The sequence below is a fragment of the Platalea leucorodia genome, assembly GCF_965183815.1.
Source record: "Platalea leucorodia genome assembly, chromosome: Z".
Taxonomy (NCBI): domain Eukaryota; kingdom Metazoa; phylum Chordata; class Aves; order Pelecaniformes; family Threskiornithidae; genus Platalea; species Platalea leucorodia.
The window spans coordinates 13,197,885-13,216,603 of record NC_138858.1 but is presented as its reverse complement, the minus strand read 5'-3'; the positions used below and the strand labels follow the sequence as shown (position 1 = coordinate 13,216,603).

The 18,719-nt window shown below is 40.8% G+C and overlaps 1 protein-coding gene across 1 annotated transcript in view; it reads left to right on the top strand.

Annotated features, from left to right (window-relative positions):
- The window catches only part of NPR3 (natriuretic peptide receptor 3), a gene marked incomplete at both ends in the record, with an annotated part of 41,584 nt that extends 27,002 nt beyond the window's left edge, over positions 1 to 14,582 (top strand). Inside the window, 5 exons of the mRNA XM_082335652.1 lie at positions 1,998 to 2,133; positions 6,003 to 6,097; positions 9,243 to 9,378; positions 11,454 to 11,541; positions 14,471 to 14,582. Coding sequence (XP_082191778.1) covers positions 1,998 to 2,133; positions 6,003 to 6,097; positions 9,243 to 9,378; positions 11,454 to 11,541; positions 14,471 to 14,582 — 567 coding nt within the window. The remainder of the gene's footprint in view (positions 1 to 1,997; positions 2,134 to 6,002; positions 6,098 to 9,242; positions 9,379 to 11,453; positions 11,542 to 14,470) is intronic.
- Positions 14,583 to 18,719: the final 4,137 nt, after the last annotated feature.

The following is an 18,719-nucleotide window of genomic DNA, read 5'->3' as shown; positions in this document are numbered from 1 at the left end:
CTGAGAGGTCTTTGCCATGGACAAAGGAAGTGACAAATAGCTTTCCTTGAAACGGATGCCAGCCACAAGCTGTAAATCAGCCAGCAGGGAGGTAAAACAACTAGAGAGACTCATTTCTCTCCTGAGAAAATGAGTGTCACATCAAGAAAGCCCGTGTTTGATCATCCACAGGCCACTTGGATTCTAATGCTGGCACATAAAGCAGTTGTTGAGCTTTGTGGTTTCTTGGTTTGGGTTTTTTTTTCAATTTTGAAAAATTAAACGCCCCACTGGCAAATCCTGTCCTAGTGTGCACTCTGTCCATCAGCTCTTGTTATTCCACCAAAAGCCTGACTTTCACCTCTTCTTTCATGCTTTCTCCTTGGGTCAAAATAACAGCAGTTGCCTTTTAGTCTTTGGCTGTCAGACTGAGCTGAGCTGTTCTGTGCCTTCTGTAGCACTGTGGGCTCTTCGCCTAAACTGGTGGTGCATTTTCTTGATGAAACATAGGTTGGAGTTATGTAAAAGTCCAATTTTAAATGTCAGAACAATGTAAACATTTGTATTATCAGTAAATAATTCCTAAATTCTCCTTACTTTTGGCAACTGGTTTAAGAGTGAAGGAATGTCTTGCATGTGATTACATTACCAGGGGCTTGGTTAGTTCAGCTTAGCCAATCAACTATGTAATACTTTTTATCTATGGAGCAGTTATTTACTTAACACGTTTTTATCTTTTAATATTTTTAATGTCCATCTAAAACTGTGGGAGTTAAAGAAGCACTTTATTTACCAACATTTTAAATTGTTTAGATACACTGAAGTAGAAGATAAGCTAAATGTTGTTTTTATCCAGGAGAATATTTGTAGAGGTGGGTTGTTCAATAGCAATAAAAGACCCCGTAATGTGGTATAATCATTGATTATGCCTTTGCTGGGATGTCAGGAGCTTTTCCATTGTAATGAAGCTGTGAGTGAATGGGAACATATTTCTTGCAGCTGAAAAGAGAATTTATTCCGAATTATTGTGCATCAAGCCAGAGTGCATTGCACTACTGAGATGTGAGTTGCTGCTTACAGAAGAGTAATACCTGTGCTGCTCAAGCCATGTCTGTCTGCTTCTGCTGATGCGTCTCCATCTGAACTCAGCTCCTAAAATAATTATTGCTTCATCACTGAAGCACGCCAGGCTCCTGTGAACAAACCTGTAATATATTTGCAGCACCCTGCTTTTAGCTGTTGTTGTTACTCTCAGTGATGTAGACCAAAAGCTGTAGGTTGCCTACGTAGACTCGTGGGAGGCAGAGCTGGTTGACAGCAGTCTTCTTTTATGTTAGTATTAGAAAGCAACATTTCATTCATTTCATGGCACTTATTGAAAAAACTGTAAAGAACAGGAAACTGTTCTCCTGGCAGTTCCAGAGAACACATTACTGTAGAGGGTAAGTAGTTTCCTCCATTGCTCATTTGCTAGTGGAGAGATGCTCAGCTGAGCAAGGGCCAGAAATGGAAGTGGTAATCATTAAACAAGCAAATCCACCACTTGTGCTCTCCAAACAAAATCATGGCACAGCATACTTCCCAATCCTGAGATGTGCTAAGTCCTCTTTGCAGGGGGAGGAGGACGTACTCCATGCTGTGGGATGAGGGTGCTCAGCACCTTACAGAATCTCACGTGGTCAGCTGCAGAATTTGTGCGTCTGGGCATGGGAACCGTGATCTGCAAATTTCTTCCCTATCTGCAGAGCTATTCAGACACAACATTAAAGTGTGATTTCAGTGTTCAGAATAGCAGATAGTGGTTAACTGTTTTTAAAAATGTGGTAAAAGTTGCCATTTTCCTCCTGGGTTTTTTTTGAGACACATTCCTTTGTGTTCCAGCAATTGAGAAAATAACCCCCCAAATTAGTCATTTTGGTTAATTTGGAGATCACTTCTGGTTAATCAGTTCCATAGGGAAGAAAACTTTTTCATGTGTCAATTGCCATTGCTTTTTTTTCTTTTTTTTTTTTTTTTAGGTGAACATGTTTGTGGAAGGATTCCATGATGCTATTCTTCTTTATGCTCTAGCTTTACAGGAAGTCCTGAAGTTTGGTTTCAGTAAGAAAGATGGGGAAAAAATTGTTCAGCAAACACGGAACAGAACATATGAAGGTAAGAGTTAATATGGAATTCCAGCTTTCAGAGTCAAAAAAATACAGGTCTTTGTTGTGTGCAGAGCAAGGAACCATGCCTATTCCACTCTTAAATGAGAGGAAAATAGCCATATGAAACAATGTACATCTTTAAGGCTGGCTCACATACCTCACCAGTCTTACTTTTTTTTTGCACCAGCCCTTGAGGTCTTACACAGCTCAAAAAACTCCTAACAATTTAGTGACCCTCACTGATGTTGTAAAGAAATACCAATAATTTTCTCAGGCTCCTTCTTTGTTTTTGAAAAGATTACAGCTGCTCACTTTACTCATGTGCATCTATTAGCTCTGAGATTGCCTCATTTTTTCCGTTTGACTTTTTTGTCTTAAAAGCCTGGGAATGGATAGGAACAAGCAGGTGCCAGGTTTTGGGTTTTTTTTTTTTTGTTTTTTTACGGGCTCCTTTGGGCCCTGGAAGGATTTTCCCCCAGCCTCCTTTGAGGAGCCGTGCGTGTTATCTCAGAGGCAGCAGCTGAACAGCAGTGTGCTTTTCTGTGCCTAATCCTGTAGGCTGCAGTTCCGCAGTGCAACTGGCAATTGTATGTCACCCTGCTGATGCAAAGCGGTGCGAGTGCTTTTGCCAGGTAGGGATCATAATAAAGAAACCAAGGATTATTGGATTAATCTGTCATCTCTTAGAATATTTCCATCCCTCTCTTTATAACATTCCCATCCCTCTCTTATAATACTCCAATCTTTTGGTTTAGGATTGACAAGATTTTCTATGGAAATGCCTAAGAGAAGGAAACATTTCCCCTAAATAAGAAGCGAATGATTAAATTGAACATGTAAGAAAAACCTCAGTGGCTGGGTTCTCTGCTCTAAGAACACCCTGGACATAGCAGAGGAAGGCAAGAAGGACAGCAGCTCCAGACCTCTTTTCTGTTCTCAAATTGTGGCGTGAACGCAAGGCAAAAGGGTCTCCAGGGCAGGTTAAGGCAACACAGGGATTGCTTTAAATTATGCTGATTGCAGTCATCCCATAAGGAGCTCTGCACCAGCTGGAGGTTGTGTTTGATGTCCCTTCGCATTTGTGGCTTCCCAAAACACAGTTTTAACAGAGGCAATTTGGTGTCTAAGGATTTGCCTCACTGCTGGGTTATCCTGTGTATAAGCAGATGCTCCAGCACAGCCTGTCTGTGTTTTCTCTACTCCTGCTTCTCTGCTCCGGGAAGCCACCAGCTGGTGTGCCCATGCAGGTCTTTTATAGTATCATGTGCTCCTTGCAGCTTACATGGTTGATTCTCACACCTTTCTTGTAAAACCAGCCAGGAGGAAAAAATGTTCTCTTTTCCCACTTGTGAAAACCAGTTTGTTTTTGCTGGCTGACCTGTCACAGCTATTCTGAAAATGTAGCTGTCAAGCTGAGCTGTAAGGGTGCAGTTGAAAAGGTCAAAATGCCATGTTAAGTCATATGCCGTCTCCTCCCTGTGGCAGTACTTTGCTGGACATAATTTACAAGGATAAAACTGATTTTGCAAGAGGCTTTTAACTTGATGTCTTGCAAGCCAGTCCTTTTAGAAAAATCACATCCCTTTGTTCTGCCTGTAAGACCCTCTCTGAAGTGGATGCAGCATTGCAAATTACGGTTCATGCATACACCCACCAGGCTCAACTGCAGGACTGAAGCTTTATCATTCACTTAAACTTTTGCAGGCCTTGATGATGAGAACTTCAGTTTCATCAATGACATTAATTTAACTGCTGACACCTAGATATCTAATTGCCTGGGTGCCTCATTTTACAGCTTGCTCTGACCCATCAGAACTCCAGTGGGATGTGGATGCTGTTTCCTGAAGTGTTCACAGCCTGCCAGCTACAACTGCGCAGGCAATGTCATGTGCTTAGGAAAGCATAAGGCTGAGATGATCAAAGGATTTCTTACTGCTTGGGGTGTTAGAGATGCCCTGATATGACTGCAGGGAACATTATGTGGGGAATATTTTCTATTCATTGGCATTTCCTCTGAAAAAGTAGCAAAATCTGCTGTATGTAAGTATCTAACATAATACAACAAAAAGAGAGTCTGGATAAAATCCTTCCACCTTCATCCAAACACAGTTCTTCAATAAGGTTGTTTCAGAATTTCCGAAATATGTTTCATAAGGAAGAACATTGCAGGAAATGTTGACATTTCAAACTCTTTGTTTGTTTCAGATGGAAAAGTTAAAAATCAGTCTTTCCCATTAAAAAGAAAATCCCATAGGAATTCTGAGTTTCAGCAAATTTTAGTACCTACTTCTGAAATTGATTTTTGGCTTTCTTAGGCCAGGAAGGTGTCTGTTCCAATTAACACCTCCTGTCAGATCCAGAATCCAGATTGTCATGTAGGCAAGGATGTTGCAGCTCTTCGTAGTGGCCTCTTCCAGTGCTTTCACAGCCAATTGCTTGTACCCATTCTGTTTTCCTGTAGTAATCAAATTTGCAATTGTTTGATTACTGTATTGTTACACCAAAACATAGATGCTTGACAGTAAATCTTCTGAAGACCACTACATTTTGAAAATCACAGTAGGTTTAAACATTCCTGACATCACTAAATGGGAACAGAGACAAGATAAATGTAGGTGTGTTAATCTCTTGCGTGTTTACTGTCATTAGGTGTGTTGATGGGAATTTATACTCTGCCTGAATATCTGACCTCTCTCTTCTGATTTACAGTCACTGAGAACCTGATTATCTACTGCTTTGTGCCTGGTCTAGTCGTGTAGTTTGTGTAATGTGGATGTAAAACGAAGCCTGTTTGACTTGCACTGGTGTAAATGGCTACGTTTGGTGTCAGGCAGTGGAGGATCACATTTGAGAATATCTGAGGTGATAAAGCATATCAGCAAAGTCTTGCAATGTTGTCATCATAGTTAGGTTAGACCTTCATCAGAGTAAATTGGTATTGTGTGATGGATTTCAAGAACCTGTTTGACTTACACCAGAAGAAGTTGGAGCCATGCTCTTTGTAGACAAGGGCGTGCGTTGGAAGAGGAGGTTCAGACTGAATGCGAGGAAATGTTCTTTCACCATGACAGTTGCCCCAGAGAGGTTGTGCAGTTTCCATCCTTGGAGATTTTCAAGACCAGATAAAGCCCTGAGCATCCTCCGATTCTGACCTCCTGGCTGACCCTGCTCTGAGCTGTGGGTTGGACTAGAGACCTCCTGAAGTCCCTTCAAACTTGAGTTATCCTATGAGTCTAGATTCCCAGTTTTCCTAAAGTTTCCAAGAACTTGTAAAGGAAGGAAGTGAACTGGGGGGTCTAAAAATATAAAACAAACAGCACCATACTATGCAGTTAATCCTATGTACATTTACAGGACTTAACGCATATGTAATGCACATGGTGCCTCTTGTCTGCACGCCCTCCAGTATTCCCTCAGGTGGAAACAGCACTGGACTGGCTGTATGGGTGCACCAACCCCGTCAGTCTGCGGGGCGTAGGGTTGTGCCCCCGCATCCTCTGCAGCACGTGAGATGGACTCTCCTTACTGAGACATCATTAGGTATTTCAGGGTTAGCCTCTCCATAAATAATTCACATTAAATATATTTGTGTTTTATTCTTGCATACTGGCTTTCTGGATTGGATTTTTCTCACGTATTCCCCAAACAGTCTCACACATTTGATATTTAAAAAGGAGAAATGTTAAGAATTCAGGAATGCAGACACCAAGATGAAATTACAATTTCATTTGGAATGCCAACAAAAATGCTGGGAGACTGATGAGATTTCCTGGCCTATCGGTCTGTAAAAACCTGTCCACTGTTCTCTTGTTTTCCTTGGAAAGGCTCCGTATTTTAACTAATTAATTTTCTAATTCCTCACATGCCATTCTTTAGGCATTGCAGGGCAGGTGTCCATTGATGCCAATGGAGACAGATATGGGGATTTCTCTGTGATTGGCATGACGGACCCAGAGGCAGGCACACAGGAGGTAAGGAAACAAACACCTTTGCAGGTGGCCACTGATTAGTTAGCCAGTGTAATGTAACATCATACCATCTGTTTACTTGGTGCACACCTCTTTATTTAATACACACATTAAAAGGGTATTGCTTAATCATGTCAGTCTGGGGGCCAAATCCTTTCTGTAAAAAAATTATCTCAAAGTAACTTTTTTAACTTTCTTAACTTCTTTTCTTTAACAGTACGTGTCTTTCTTCACATAATGCTAGAGTCTTTAAAATCTGAAGGATGAAATCTCACACGCTAGCTAAGCATTGATAAATTTTGAATATGAGAAATTATTGTTTAAGATTATTAAGGCCTTTTATTGGCTGGTAAGAAGAAAGATTAATCTTATAGTAACAAGGATGCATGAGTTACCCTGATGTATGAACACTGTGAGTACAGGTATTTTAATCTTACCCCATGGTGAGCCACAGGCGGGAGTGTAGACCTTGCCTCACCTTGTTTGTCAGGCAATAAGACCTAGGCACTTTGTTTTCAGTGATTAAGAGGTGTTTTAATCAGAGGGCTCCATATACACCACGTGGGTTATTCCACTGGACGCAGCAGGAGTGGAAGCAGCCAGACTGTGAAAAACAGGCTACGAGAAATAGCACCAGTTGTACATAGTGAACAGCATGACTGGATTGAGCTTATTAATACATACGTTGCCCAAAATACAGCTGCAGCATACAGCTTCTGTTAGTTGCAAAGTCGGCATCAGCCTAAGCTTTGCTGGCCTCCCCTATTTCATCAAGCTCAAACGTAAAGCAGCAGTAACCTGAGCTGGACATTTCTACATGTGGATTTGAATCTGGTGATGTTATTGTTGTCAGTGGTGTAGCAGAGACAGGCTCAAGAAGCCTTTTTAAATGAATAAGGATGTCTGGTGTGTTTTGGTGTGCAAAAGTGACTGAAAAACTCCAGCAGTAAACTGCAGACACTCCCATGGGTAGGAGTAAGCATCATTAATTGAAGCTAGGAGTACAAATTGGTTGGGATAACTTTGGTTTGAACAACTTGTATCTCTTATGTTTGTTCAGTCCATTAGCTTTTTATCTCATTTATCAGTTCAATCCCTCTCTCTTAGCCTTCCTTCCATTGCTCATTCACTTGCAATTTAAACTATCTTTTATTTCTTTGGTGTTACATTTCTCCTTTTAACATGTTGCTCCTTTTAATTTCCCTCTGCTTTGTTTATGATACATACAAATATAGATGCTATTAATGTATTTTACATGGGATTACTTATTACTTGTGTCTGCTACATTTGTTTCTACCCTCATGCCTCACTCTAAAAACATTGTTTCTTTGATACCTTGTTTTATTAATTTGCTGATCTCTTCTATGTCCTTACCAGAATGTTCCTTAGCTGAACTGAGCCAGATGAATGGGTGTTTGGGCAGAGCTGTTTTCCCAGGTCCATTCACAGAGTTTAAAGCTAGAATAAAACATCCGATTACCTAGTCTGACCTTTGCCGTATTACAGGCAGGCAGGTTTCTTACCCTTGCATGTGCCTAAAGCTCACACAGTAACAGGCATTCATTTTTCATTTGGAGACACTGAAGGACAGGGACTGCCTCGCTTGCTCCCTCGATGTTTGTCCCACTGTTTAACCACTCTTGCTCTTTAACAATCTATGTCCTGCTTCTGATCTGAATCCATTGGGTCGCTGCTCATAACTATTTGTTCTTAAGCTTTTCTGCATGCTTTCATATTTAGTAAGCCCTGCTGGTAGAGGACTCTCCCATTCATGTTTGCTAAATTAAACAATCTCTTAATGAATAGTCTGCTGCCTGCAAATGGTCTCTGAGTTTTTTTCCCTCTACTTTTTCCAATTTACTGAATTTGCCTTTATTTTTTAACAAATGTTAAAAAAAAGTATTTCTTCTAAGGATTTATCTCCCAGTTGCAAAACTGGGAGAGAAATGAGCTCCTTTATTTAGTATGAAATCTACCTTGGTGTATCCAACCAGGGCAATTGTTATCTGTCTTTTAACTCTTTCCCTTCAAAATGAAGTTTAAGTGAAAGATTTGAACAGGCTACCAATGTCTTGAATTCTAAACCCAGTGTACTAATAGATGTTTCTTATCCATGGCTGGACAAATACGTCTTTTGATATGCTTCTGCCATTGCTTCTGACTACTTCAGTGTCATATTCGGCCTTTATTACTATACATAGATTTTTTTGGAACTGTTTTCAGATGAATGACGTACTACTGTCAGCACAATTTAGTCCTTCAACTTTGCAGTAGATCCAACATATGTTATCTTGAATAAAGCCTGGATTTACTGTTGAGGACTGAAATTCTAAAGTATCTTGATGAATTCATCTGAAATAATAGTCCATGCTACCGGAATAATAAGCAGGAAAGGCCCTTTCTGTGTAAATATCAACAACTGCAGAAATACCAGGTGGAGAATGACAGGCTCTGTAGTAGTGCTTCAGAAGATTTGAAGATCTTAGCTGAACATGATCAAGTACCTCCAGATCCTTGCAAAATAGAAAAGTCCAGCCTGGAGTGTGTAGTCGGGAGCCTCAGCTTACAAGGTACTTGAAATGGTACTTTCACTTAGCTGGGTGACAGTCCTGAGCACTCAACCCACTGTGGAGCAATTGAAGAAAGCCCAGGGAGTGCAGGAGGAATATTCAGAGGGTTAAAAACACTTGTGTGAGCTGGGTTTATACAGAAGAGAAGCCTGAGGGCAGACCAGATAAGAGCCTGTGAAGATGTCAACGAATGTTTCAGAAAGGAAAAGTCTCTGCACCCACTGGCAGTTGGATAAGTAGTGATGGATAATTGCAACAAGGGAGATACAGGTTACCTGTTAGGGAAAACCACTGACAGTAAAGATAGCTAAGTTCCAGAATAATTGCCTACAGGAATTGTCAAGTCTCTGTCTTTGGAGGCTTTTAAGAACAGGTTAGATAAACATCTGTCAGGAATGCTTTTGTTCATCTGATCCTGCCCTGGGGCACAGCATGCACTAGGTAACCTCCCACAGACCCCTTCAGCCCTATTCTCTGTGATTCAACATCCTACTTCAGGAGTCCAAGTGAGTGATGCCGCTCTCCTGTTTGTTTTACTTCCCTAAGTTGATAGGAAATTCCTTTCTTTTTTTGCATAGGTGATTGGGGACTACTACGGAAAGCAGGGGCGTTTCGAAATTCGATCAAATGTGAAATACCCTTGGAATCACGGCAGGCTGCGAGTAGATGAAAGCCGAGTTTCAGAGCACACAAACAACACACCGTGTAAATCATGTAAGTTTAGTGACTTAATGCTTCTGCCCAGGCTGTCAGAGAGAGGAATCCATGTGGTGATGCAACATAACAGGCCATATTAAATTGCTTAGCACAGTTGTCCAGATGAGACATCGTGACTATGTCTCTCTGCTGACTGTTTGGGAAGTTAAGGTCTGGCAGCCCTGGGTAGTACGTGGTCTGAATCACTTCCCTGAATTTAAACATGACAGTAATCATGATGCACAGCCCAGGGCCGTGGAGGCTTCAGGACTTTCCAGGGGCTAAAAGGTTTTAATCTGTCTTAGCCAGAAAGAAGGGTATAACTGAAACTCCAAACAGAGAATAATCATACTGATAATTAGCAGCTGAGGAGGCCAGTGCTGATGGGAGCAATGATCTCCCAGTGCAGAATGATTTTCAGTGCTATGAGAAGGCACTGTGAGGGGCCCAGTAGGCTGAGAAGAAGGGAAGTCAGCTGAATGGGGCAACACTTGTGAATGCAGAAGGCTGGGACTACCCTCCATAGGTAGTCCTTGTTTTCCAGCATACTGACTTTGCAGACCATGTTGTAGTGAGCAGGATATAGAATCATAGAATCATAGAAGGTCCTGAGTTGGAAGGGACCCACAAGGATCATCGAGTCCAACTCCTGTCCCTGCACAGGACAACCCCAAAATTCCCACCATATGTCTGAGGGCATTGCCCAAATGCTTCTTGAATATTGTCAGGCTCGGCACCATGACTGCCTCCCTGGGGAGCCTGTTCCAGCGCTCCACCACCCTCTGGGTGCAGAACCTTTTCCTAATGCCCAACCTAACCCCCCCGGCATATCTTCCTGCCGTTCCCTCGGGTCCTGTCACTGGTCGCCAGGGAGAAGAGATCAGCGCCTGCCCCTCCTCCTTCCCTTGTGAGGAAGCTGTAGACCACGATGAGGTCCCCCCTCAGTCTCCTCTTCTCCAGGCTGAACAGACCAAGTGACTTCAGCCGCTCCTCGTGCGGCTTCCCCTCTAAACCCTTCATTATCTTCGTGGCTCTCCTCTGGACACTCTAGTAGCTTTGTATCCTTTTTGTACTGTGGTGCCCAAAACTGCACACAGTGCTCGAGATGTACTATTGCAAGGAGATAAGGGTAGGAAGATACAGGTGCCTCAGTGGCGAAGGGTGGTCTTAGCTTTTCACAGGAAACAAACCTTTTCCTACCATGAAAAGGTATCTGCAGCTTGATAATTCTTTGATCCTTGAAAAACCTGTGTGTACACACATGCTGTAGAGACTGTTTCCAGGCCATACCCTGTATGATCAGCATGGTGTAGCTACACACCTTCTTCCTTTCATGCATCCTGATGTACAGACAAAATCCCCTTAAAGGGTCAAGGATAAATGGAGGGAGCAGTTTAATTTCCTTAACATTTCTCTGTTCCTTTCCACAAAACCAGGTAGGCATGGAAAAGGGAAATGGCATGAAAATGCCATTGTTCTTCAGCTGCCCTGCACTTCGTAGAGTGACTGTCCCTACTTGGGCTCCCCCTCAGCCACTGTGTCCCTGCTCTGCCTCTGTTGAGATTTGGAGCAAGGCAAAGCTCATATGGCTTTAACTTGAAACAGCACAGGTTCAGAAAAAAAAAATTGAGGAGCTGTTGGGTAATCATACAGTCATTTTAATAAACCTGGGTGATAGAGGGTTATAGTGCTAAACCAAGTGAAATTAGTTTGTTTCTGTTACAATGGCTCAGGGCATATTCAGTGCTGATTCCTATTATGTGCGTCATTGTAATCCCAGACTCTGTTATGATTCAGACCAAGCTGTCCAGACCAGTTCCTTAACAACATTCCTGTGTATCACATCTCTAGAACTGTGTCTTCATCTGACACTGATTGTGAGGGCTTCTTTAACCCCAAGGAAAGCAAGGACAAAAAATAAACATGCAGAAACTGAAATTAAGGAAGAGGTTCCCATGGAGTCCTGAGCTCTGAAAGGCTTTAGTTATTATCTGATATTGGTCCCTCGTTTCCTAGTTGTGTGTATTTTCTAATATGTGAATGCAAATAGTTCTCAATATGAACCCTGATTGTTTATTTTTCCCCTTTTCAAGCAGGTGGTCTAGGAGAATCAGCAGTTACAGGAATAGTTGTGGGCGCCTTGCTCGGAGCAGGATTGCTAATGGCTTTTTACTTTTTCAGGTTAGTCCAATTCATTGAAAGTTCTGTAAACTCTTTACTCGTCATCCAAACCTCTCTGCTTCTGGCAGCACATCCTTGGTGGGAGGCAGAGAGGCATCATAATCACCTGTGGTAACATTCCCACCAAGGACAGTGAACACACTTTGATTGTCCTTTTGTGTATATCCAAATCATTTTATTGACTCAGGGCCTCATCCTGTAACCACTTACATCTCTGAGTAACTTTACTTGTGGAAGTAATTCCAGTGAGTTCCAGTCATTTACGATTGCTTTAGTAAAGTGCCCTGGCCTTGAAAGCCTTCTTTGTTTGGTACTCATTGTCAGCACAATTGTGCAGGGTGTGATAGTGCAGTAGATTTGTATCACTTGCCTGGTACCATGCTTAGTTTTTGAGTATTGAGGGGAATTGTACTGGAAGCTAGAAAGAGATTTCTGTTTTGGTATAAGAGAACATTTGGATTTCAAAGATATGCATTTAACTTAATCAGCTGAGGTCAGTGTGGGGTGATCAGTGTTTTATTCCTGTTTAAGTAAAATAATTCTTACACTGCTAGTCAGCAAATCTAAAGTCTTGAGAGCTGATCCTACACTGACAGAATAAATTGGTTATACATGTTCAGCATTTTATATATACTATAATTTATCCTCTTATGCTATGGAAGAGAAAAGGCAGATAGGAGAATAGAATTAACCTCTGCATATAAGAATCAATTCTTTCTAATAAAAATATCAGTTTATAAAAAAATGTTAACAAAATAAAACAAGCAAAAACTGCTTCAATTCACCAGTACACTTCCAGGGTTTCAAAAGATCCCAGAACCAGGATTATTCATCAGGTGCTTAGAACTAAAATTCTGCAGGGTGATTTTTTTTCTTGCATGTGTTTGGTGCTTATATAATATGTTGTTTGGGTCTGAGACAAGAGAAGTTAGCTGGGACTGATTAAAAACTGTCTTTAAAAGAAAAAGAAAATACAAGTCTGTCTTTATATTGGATGTCATCAGAGGTTCTTGCATCTTTCATACATTCTCAATCTGAGATGATAGTTTTTAGGTGTGTTTTTTAGCATTGCTGATATTGGGAGGGAATTGGTATGTGAGGACAAGAAGTGAGGCAAAAGACATATCCTGAGCTGGTATAAAACTATGCAAAGCATCATTGTAGGAACAAGACTTAAACTCTTAGTCATCTGACACGAAGATTTGGATTGGAAATTCATGTGAGCAAAGGTGAGTGTCTGTAAAAGCAGATGTACACACCTGAGCTTAAAACCCAGTCTTTGTATTTACAGTCAAAGGGGAGAAATGAGCACTTTTTTTGGTGCAGTTCATGTCATCCTTCTGTAAAAGCTAAACCAGGTCAGAAGAATGCCTCTTAAAAATGCCTATTTCTCTCCTTTGGCTGAAGGAAGCCACAAGTACTCTGTCAGATGGATCTGCAACGTTGGAGACCTCTAAAGACACATGGGTGAATTTCACCCTGGAGATCTGCACTTACTCAAAGCAGGAATAGGGACAACCCTCTAATTCCACCATTAGAATAAACGTGATACAAAACATATCAGGATGTATGGGGCAGATTTTCAGAAAATGGATGTCTAGCCAATTGTATGCCTGAAAGTAATTTGTACCTGCAGCTTCTGTACCTTTCAAGCTGTATATGTACCTTCTGATTACATCTCATTTGGATCTGTAATTATCACAAATGAGTATGTAAACACAGTTTTGAGTGTGCATGCAAATGATTAAAAGATCTGGGTAGTAGTTCTGATATGTAGCTTTGAAAAGATTTAAACTTGAAGAGCTGCATTTCTAAAACATGGACCTGTCCTTGTGCATGAGCTGCTACTGTGCATGCTCTGACCTGTGGAAGGATCTGACTTGAAAATACATAAATAAAGTAATGAACATAGGTCTTTCAAGTTATTTTGGAGCTTCCTGATAGACAAAAATGTCTAGGGAATATTTTCAGAACTTGTAGGTTCCCACTTTCTATTAAGCCATGTTACCCAAATTAAAACTCTGCTGTTTTGAAAATCATTCTTCCACTGCTGCATATCTAGCCCTGACTCCTGCTACACATGCAAGTGCAGCAGAGCTTTCCTTGGCATAAAAGCTTTTTGTCATGCATCTGCACAAGCAGTACTGTATGCACATGGGGCTGGACTAATGCCCTTATGGAAAATTGGTCCTGAAACGGAGTAGAAGCATAAATGCATAAAATATAAATGTAAATCTTCTTATGATTTTGGGGGGAGATTTGGGTACTAAAGGGGAAACTGAAAGGCAGTCAGAGGGCTTGTTTGACGTATGAAGTAGCAGAATTCTTCAAAAGGCCCTAGAGGAAGACACACAGGAAAAACTGTGTCTGATGCATGAGCAATTGTATTTCTTTCTTATCTATCCTCTACATCCTTCTTCTTAATTCATCATACTACCTCCTCTGACATTACAAACATAGTAACTTTCTCAGAAGGAGATGGGAGGATTATTTAGTTAATACGTAGTTTCAGTGAGAAATGCAACTGAATAAAGAGTCAGATCCGTTGTTTGAACTCTGCAGAAAGTGACCCCCACCCCGTATACTGGAAAGAAATTTGACTTTGATCAATATAAAGCAGTGATGTGACACAGTTCACATGAGACTTCACAAAAACTTCCTAATCACTTAGATCAGAAGTTTTCAAAGAAGCAAACGTCTGTGTCTTGGTGCTTTGAGACTGCTGTGTAGAAATTAACAGGCATTCTTCAGCCTGGGTAAAATGTTTCGAGGCAAACTACTTTAATCTTTGACCACGGTTTCACATTCTGCCACATTTCATTTTTCAACTGGCACCCAGCTGTCCCCTACAGGCATTCTTTATAAGGGAAGTCCTGTTATCCTATAGCTGGAGAAGGATTTCTCACTCTATTCCTCTCCTTTCATGCAGAAAGAAATACAGAATAACTATTGAGAGACGAACTCAACAGGAGGACTGTAATATGGGGAAACATCGACAGTTACGTGAAGACTCCATTAGATCTCATTTTTCTGCTGCATAAAGAAGAAGAAGAAAAAGAATCCCATTCTTCCTAGGAGAAAAAAGAATTAGGGAAAAGGACACAACCAAAGACATCAGTGTAAAAAGAAGCAGCCCTTGAAGAACTCACTCTTTTAAGCAGTAATTTTGTCTTAATTTCTTTCAGAAGCTCAGGAATGATTTACTAATCACATTATGCCGCATGGCCTTTCATCTCATGAAAAAAGAAAATGATGCAGTTTGATGTTATAGGATGTACTTAATATGTAAAGACGGTATTTCTTAAGGCATATATTAAGGGCAGCAGATCTGGGTTTAGTTGATGGGGTATGCCCCATTCTGTTCCCCTTTTTTTTTTTTTTTTTTAGCTCCTACCACCTCCTTCCTTAATTGCATCTCGCCCATGGGTATCAGATATGGTTTCACAGGCACAGGTGCTGGTTGCTGTCAAAAGGAAAAAAGGGATTCATTTGGGGTATCATCCTGCATCACTGAATCATTGCCATTAATTACAGGGGATACAAGATTGGGCATAGGGAGTTTAGATCTGGGAGGGAGCTGGCACTTGAGTGTAATCAACTCCACTGGAGTGTAATTAACTCTACTGAGAAAGTCAGGCATGTGGAAATGCACGCAAACCATTCTTCCCTTGTTTGTGTAGCATCACAGTCAAAAGCACTGATTCTCCCTCTTAGGTGGTGGGAGTTAGGAAAAACTCCAGTGAAGGATGAAAAGTTTCACTGGTGTGAAACAGTGAGAGAGAAGACAATCAGGCCTCCAGAGAGGACTGGCTAATTCCTCAGTCTTGTATGTGTTTTATCATGTTCTTTTCTCTCCACTGCCATGACTTTTCAGAGAGGCAAATATAGAAAAAAGGTAGAGCCTGCTCCTGTTCCCAGTGAAGTCAATGGCAAGATCCCATTGACTTCAGTGAGCACAGGACTGCATCCAAAATTGTAAATATGAAAGTGTTTGTATAGCTGAGGCAATTCAAAAGGGGATCTTTTTTTTTGTGTAAAAAGGACATTCCATGCTACCATTTTATTTTTAGGATATTTTTTATCTTGTATTTTTCTATTAAAGTATCTATTTTTGCTTTGGTATGGTTAAAAATTAAGGGAGAGGATGTTTTGAAGACATATTTTTTATGATAAGAGTAACATGCAGGGAAAGTCAACAGCTGTAAATACATTTTAGAACCAGTATTTAGGGGAGGAGAAGTGACTGTATGGATAGTAACAGGCTTTTGCCCCACTTTCTTCTTCAGGCATGTGCAACATTCAAGTAGTTATTTAAACAATATAAATGCAGTTACTGAATTGTCTATGTAATGATGGCCCTGATCCTGAAAATAATGAACTTTTCCCATGTTAAATAGTCCTATATTAGTCAGTGAGACTAACTATTCATGTGTGTACAATAAACACGCAAGGAACTACATTCAGGAATCGGGGTGGTAGAACACTACTCTAGGGCTGACTTTAATCCTGCTGCCCTCACTATCCCTGGGACTTTTGCCACTGACGTTACCAGGAGCAAAACTGAATCTGTGATGAATTAGCTACTGACAGATTATTTTATACTAGACAAAGGAGAGCTCTGCACTTTCTAGTCAACAAATGGAAATGAACAGTACATATTATAAATGTGGTGAAGACCCATAAAAATATTGTCTGTGGGAAAACCCAGCCCTGACTGTGGTTCTAGTGCATGAGATCTTTTGGTTTATCCTATAATGATTTCATAAGCAGAACTTTCTGGTCTCAGGAGTCATAGTCAGACTTGAAAGTTAATCTGACAACTGGCACTGAAGCCTATGTTCTACAAAACTTAGAAGCCCTGAGAAGCCAGAGTGCCAATTCAGAGAAACCATTTTGGGGTAGCTGGAAGTGAACGAAGAGCAAAAGCTGGGTCTGTCTTCTTTCTGCTGGCTTTTATTTGTTGGTGGGGAAATACCCCATGGAGTATTTCCTTTGAGCTTTTTTTTTTTTCTTATGTTTCACCTGTCTCTTAGCATAGGCAGGGGTTCATCACCTGCCCTTGTGAAATATTGCCCAATGTCCCAGGCAGTCAGAGCTCAGGGCTTCCTGACGGTCAGGGCAGCTCTAGTGTGGGTGGTGGATATAGACTGGGTAGATCTGCTGTCTTTAGGACTCATTGTAACAGCTGTTGTTCACACAGTAGATTTCCATCGTCCCGTTTCCCAGTCTGGGCCTGTACGACTTCTGCAAAGGTGCCTTAGCCAAAGTAACGCTGTGGTCAACGGACAGTTTTCTGAAGTAGCCTCCTTATCTCATGCGCACCAGAGAAGAATGTAGGCTAGAGCAGCATTGTGGAGTTGGGAAGAAAAAAAGACTTCCTGATTAGTTTTTGGAATTTTTTTCAAGCAGTGGAATTCGTCTAGCCCTGGAGCATGCTTAAGGTTTGGGATTTTTAAATAATTTCCAAGGAAGTTTTGATCTACTTCTTGTTTAGCAAATATGCCTTTCAGTATTTTTACTTTTTTTTATCCGTTTGACTACTTTGCCACAGAAAAAGGGAAGGAAAATTTTTAAATATGTAGAGAAAAGAGGGTATGATTTGAAGCATAAATTTTTTCGAAATTATGTTTGTTATGACTTGCCTTGCAGTGTGAACTAATAGTCAAACAGACACTAGGTAGGGAGCAAGATGGTAATGTAGATCTGCATTTTTCCTGTGCCATGCACAGTCAGGTCAGACCAGAAGATCTGAGCCAGGAGATCTGGCTGGGACAATAAATTGTTAAGACAGCTTTTTTATTGCATCATCTTACTATAACTAAACATATTTAAAAAAAAAAAAAGTATAGTGAAAGGTCACTTTTTAATTAAAAAGATAATAATTCTGATCCTCCGTTTTATGTAGGGTTTTTAATCATGACCTCAAGAAGTGTTATTATGAGAAGTCTGTTGGTGGGATGCTGATGGAGGCCTAGCCAAAACTTTACATCCCAGCACCTCCCAAGAAAGGTGAACCTTTCTCGCACATTAGAACATTTTAGATCAATGGGCTTTAATCTTTCTAAATTGCTGCACACCTACTGTGCATTTTTCCCATGGAAGTGTGGAGATCATTTAAGACATTTCACATAAGTAGATTCCTGTATAGCATAAATAAACTTGCTCTTCTTAGCTGCCTTTCACAGGCCTTTTGCTAATAGTTCCCAGGTCTTCCGTGGACCATAGATCAAAAACTGCCTTGAGTTTAGATTATTCAGCAGAGAGATTCTTTACCAGCTAATGCACTTTTCCTTTCTGGTTCATCTGCATTAGCTCAATGCCACAATGTTTAGGCTTCAAACTCTGTAAGGGAATGTCTAATCAAAATAATAATAATTGATTCTCAAAAGAGTTTTCAAAACCTACATTTTTGGCTTCAACAAATTGCCCGTATTATAAACATACGTCTGTATTACAGAGCTGCACAAGGAGGGCCTTGACTCAGCTCAGCACTTTAGAACCCACTTAAAATATGCTCAACTTCAGCTTTTAAGTGCTTTGCCCACTTGGGACCAAAGGGTATGATCCTGGCCATGACTGAACCAAAGGGAATCTTGCCATGTGCTTGAATCGGAGAAAGGTTGGCCCCATAGGCCACATGTTTATTGCTGAATCTTACAGTTGTGCCTGTTAAATGAAATTGAACTAGTGGCTTTGTACTTTTTGTTTGTCAAATTTTGACAAATTCTGCTAATTTAGCATTTTTTAAAAATTACCAAATATTGGTCAGCTTAATAGCTGACTCACCTCAGAATCCTCTTCTTGAGAATTCTATGGACAAATTACCTGGCTTCCACCCTCATATCTTCAATGTGCAGACTTCCACTGCAAGTTGACAAAGATGAAGCAAAACTTTCAATAGTACCTGTCGTATAGTATGCTGAGAGCCACAACTTCAGTCAGATCCCTAGATGCTTTGTCCTGGGCCATTGGTAGTTCTGGAAGTTTTGTTTATGGACAGTTTGTGTGCCCTGAGTTGTCTGTGACTACCACCATCACCAGTTAATTACCCATTCCTTCTGTGATGTGCCTCACTGAAGACCAAACCCAGCTAAGTTCCGAGAACATTCAGTCATTGCTATAATTTTTGATTGAGAGCTGTGCACCTTGAATTCTTGTGGCCAGAATTCAGTTCATTA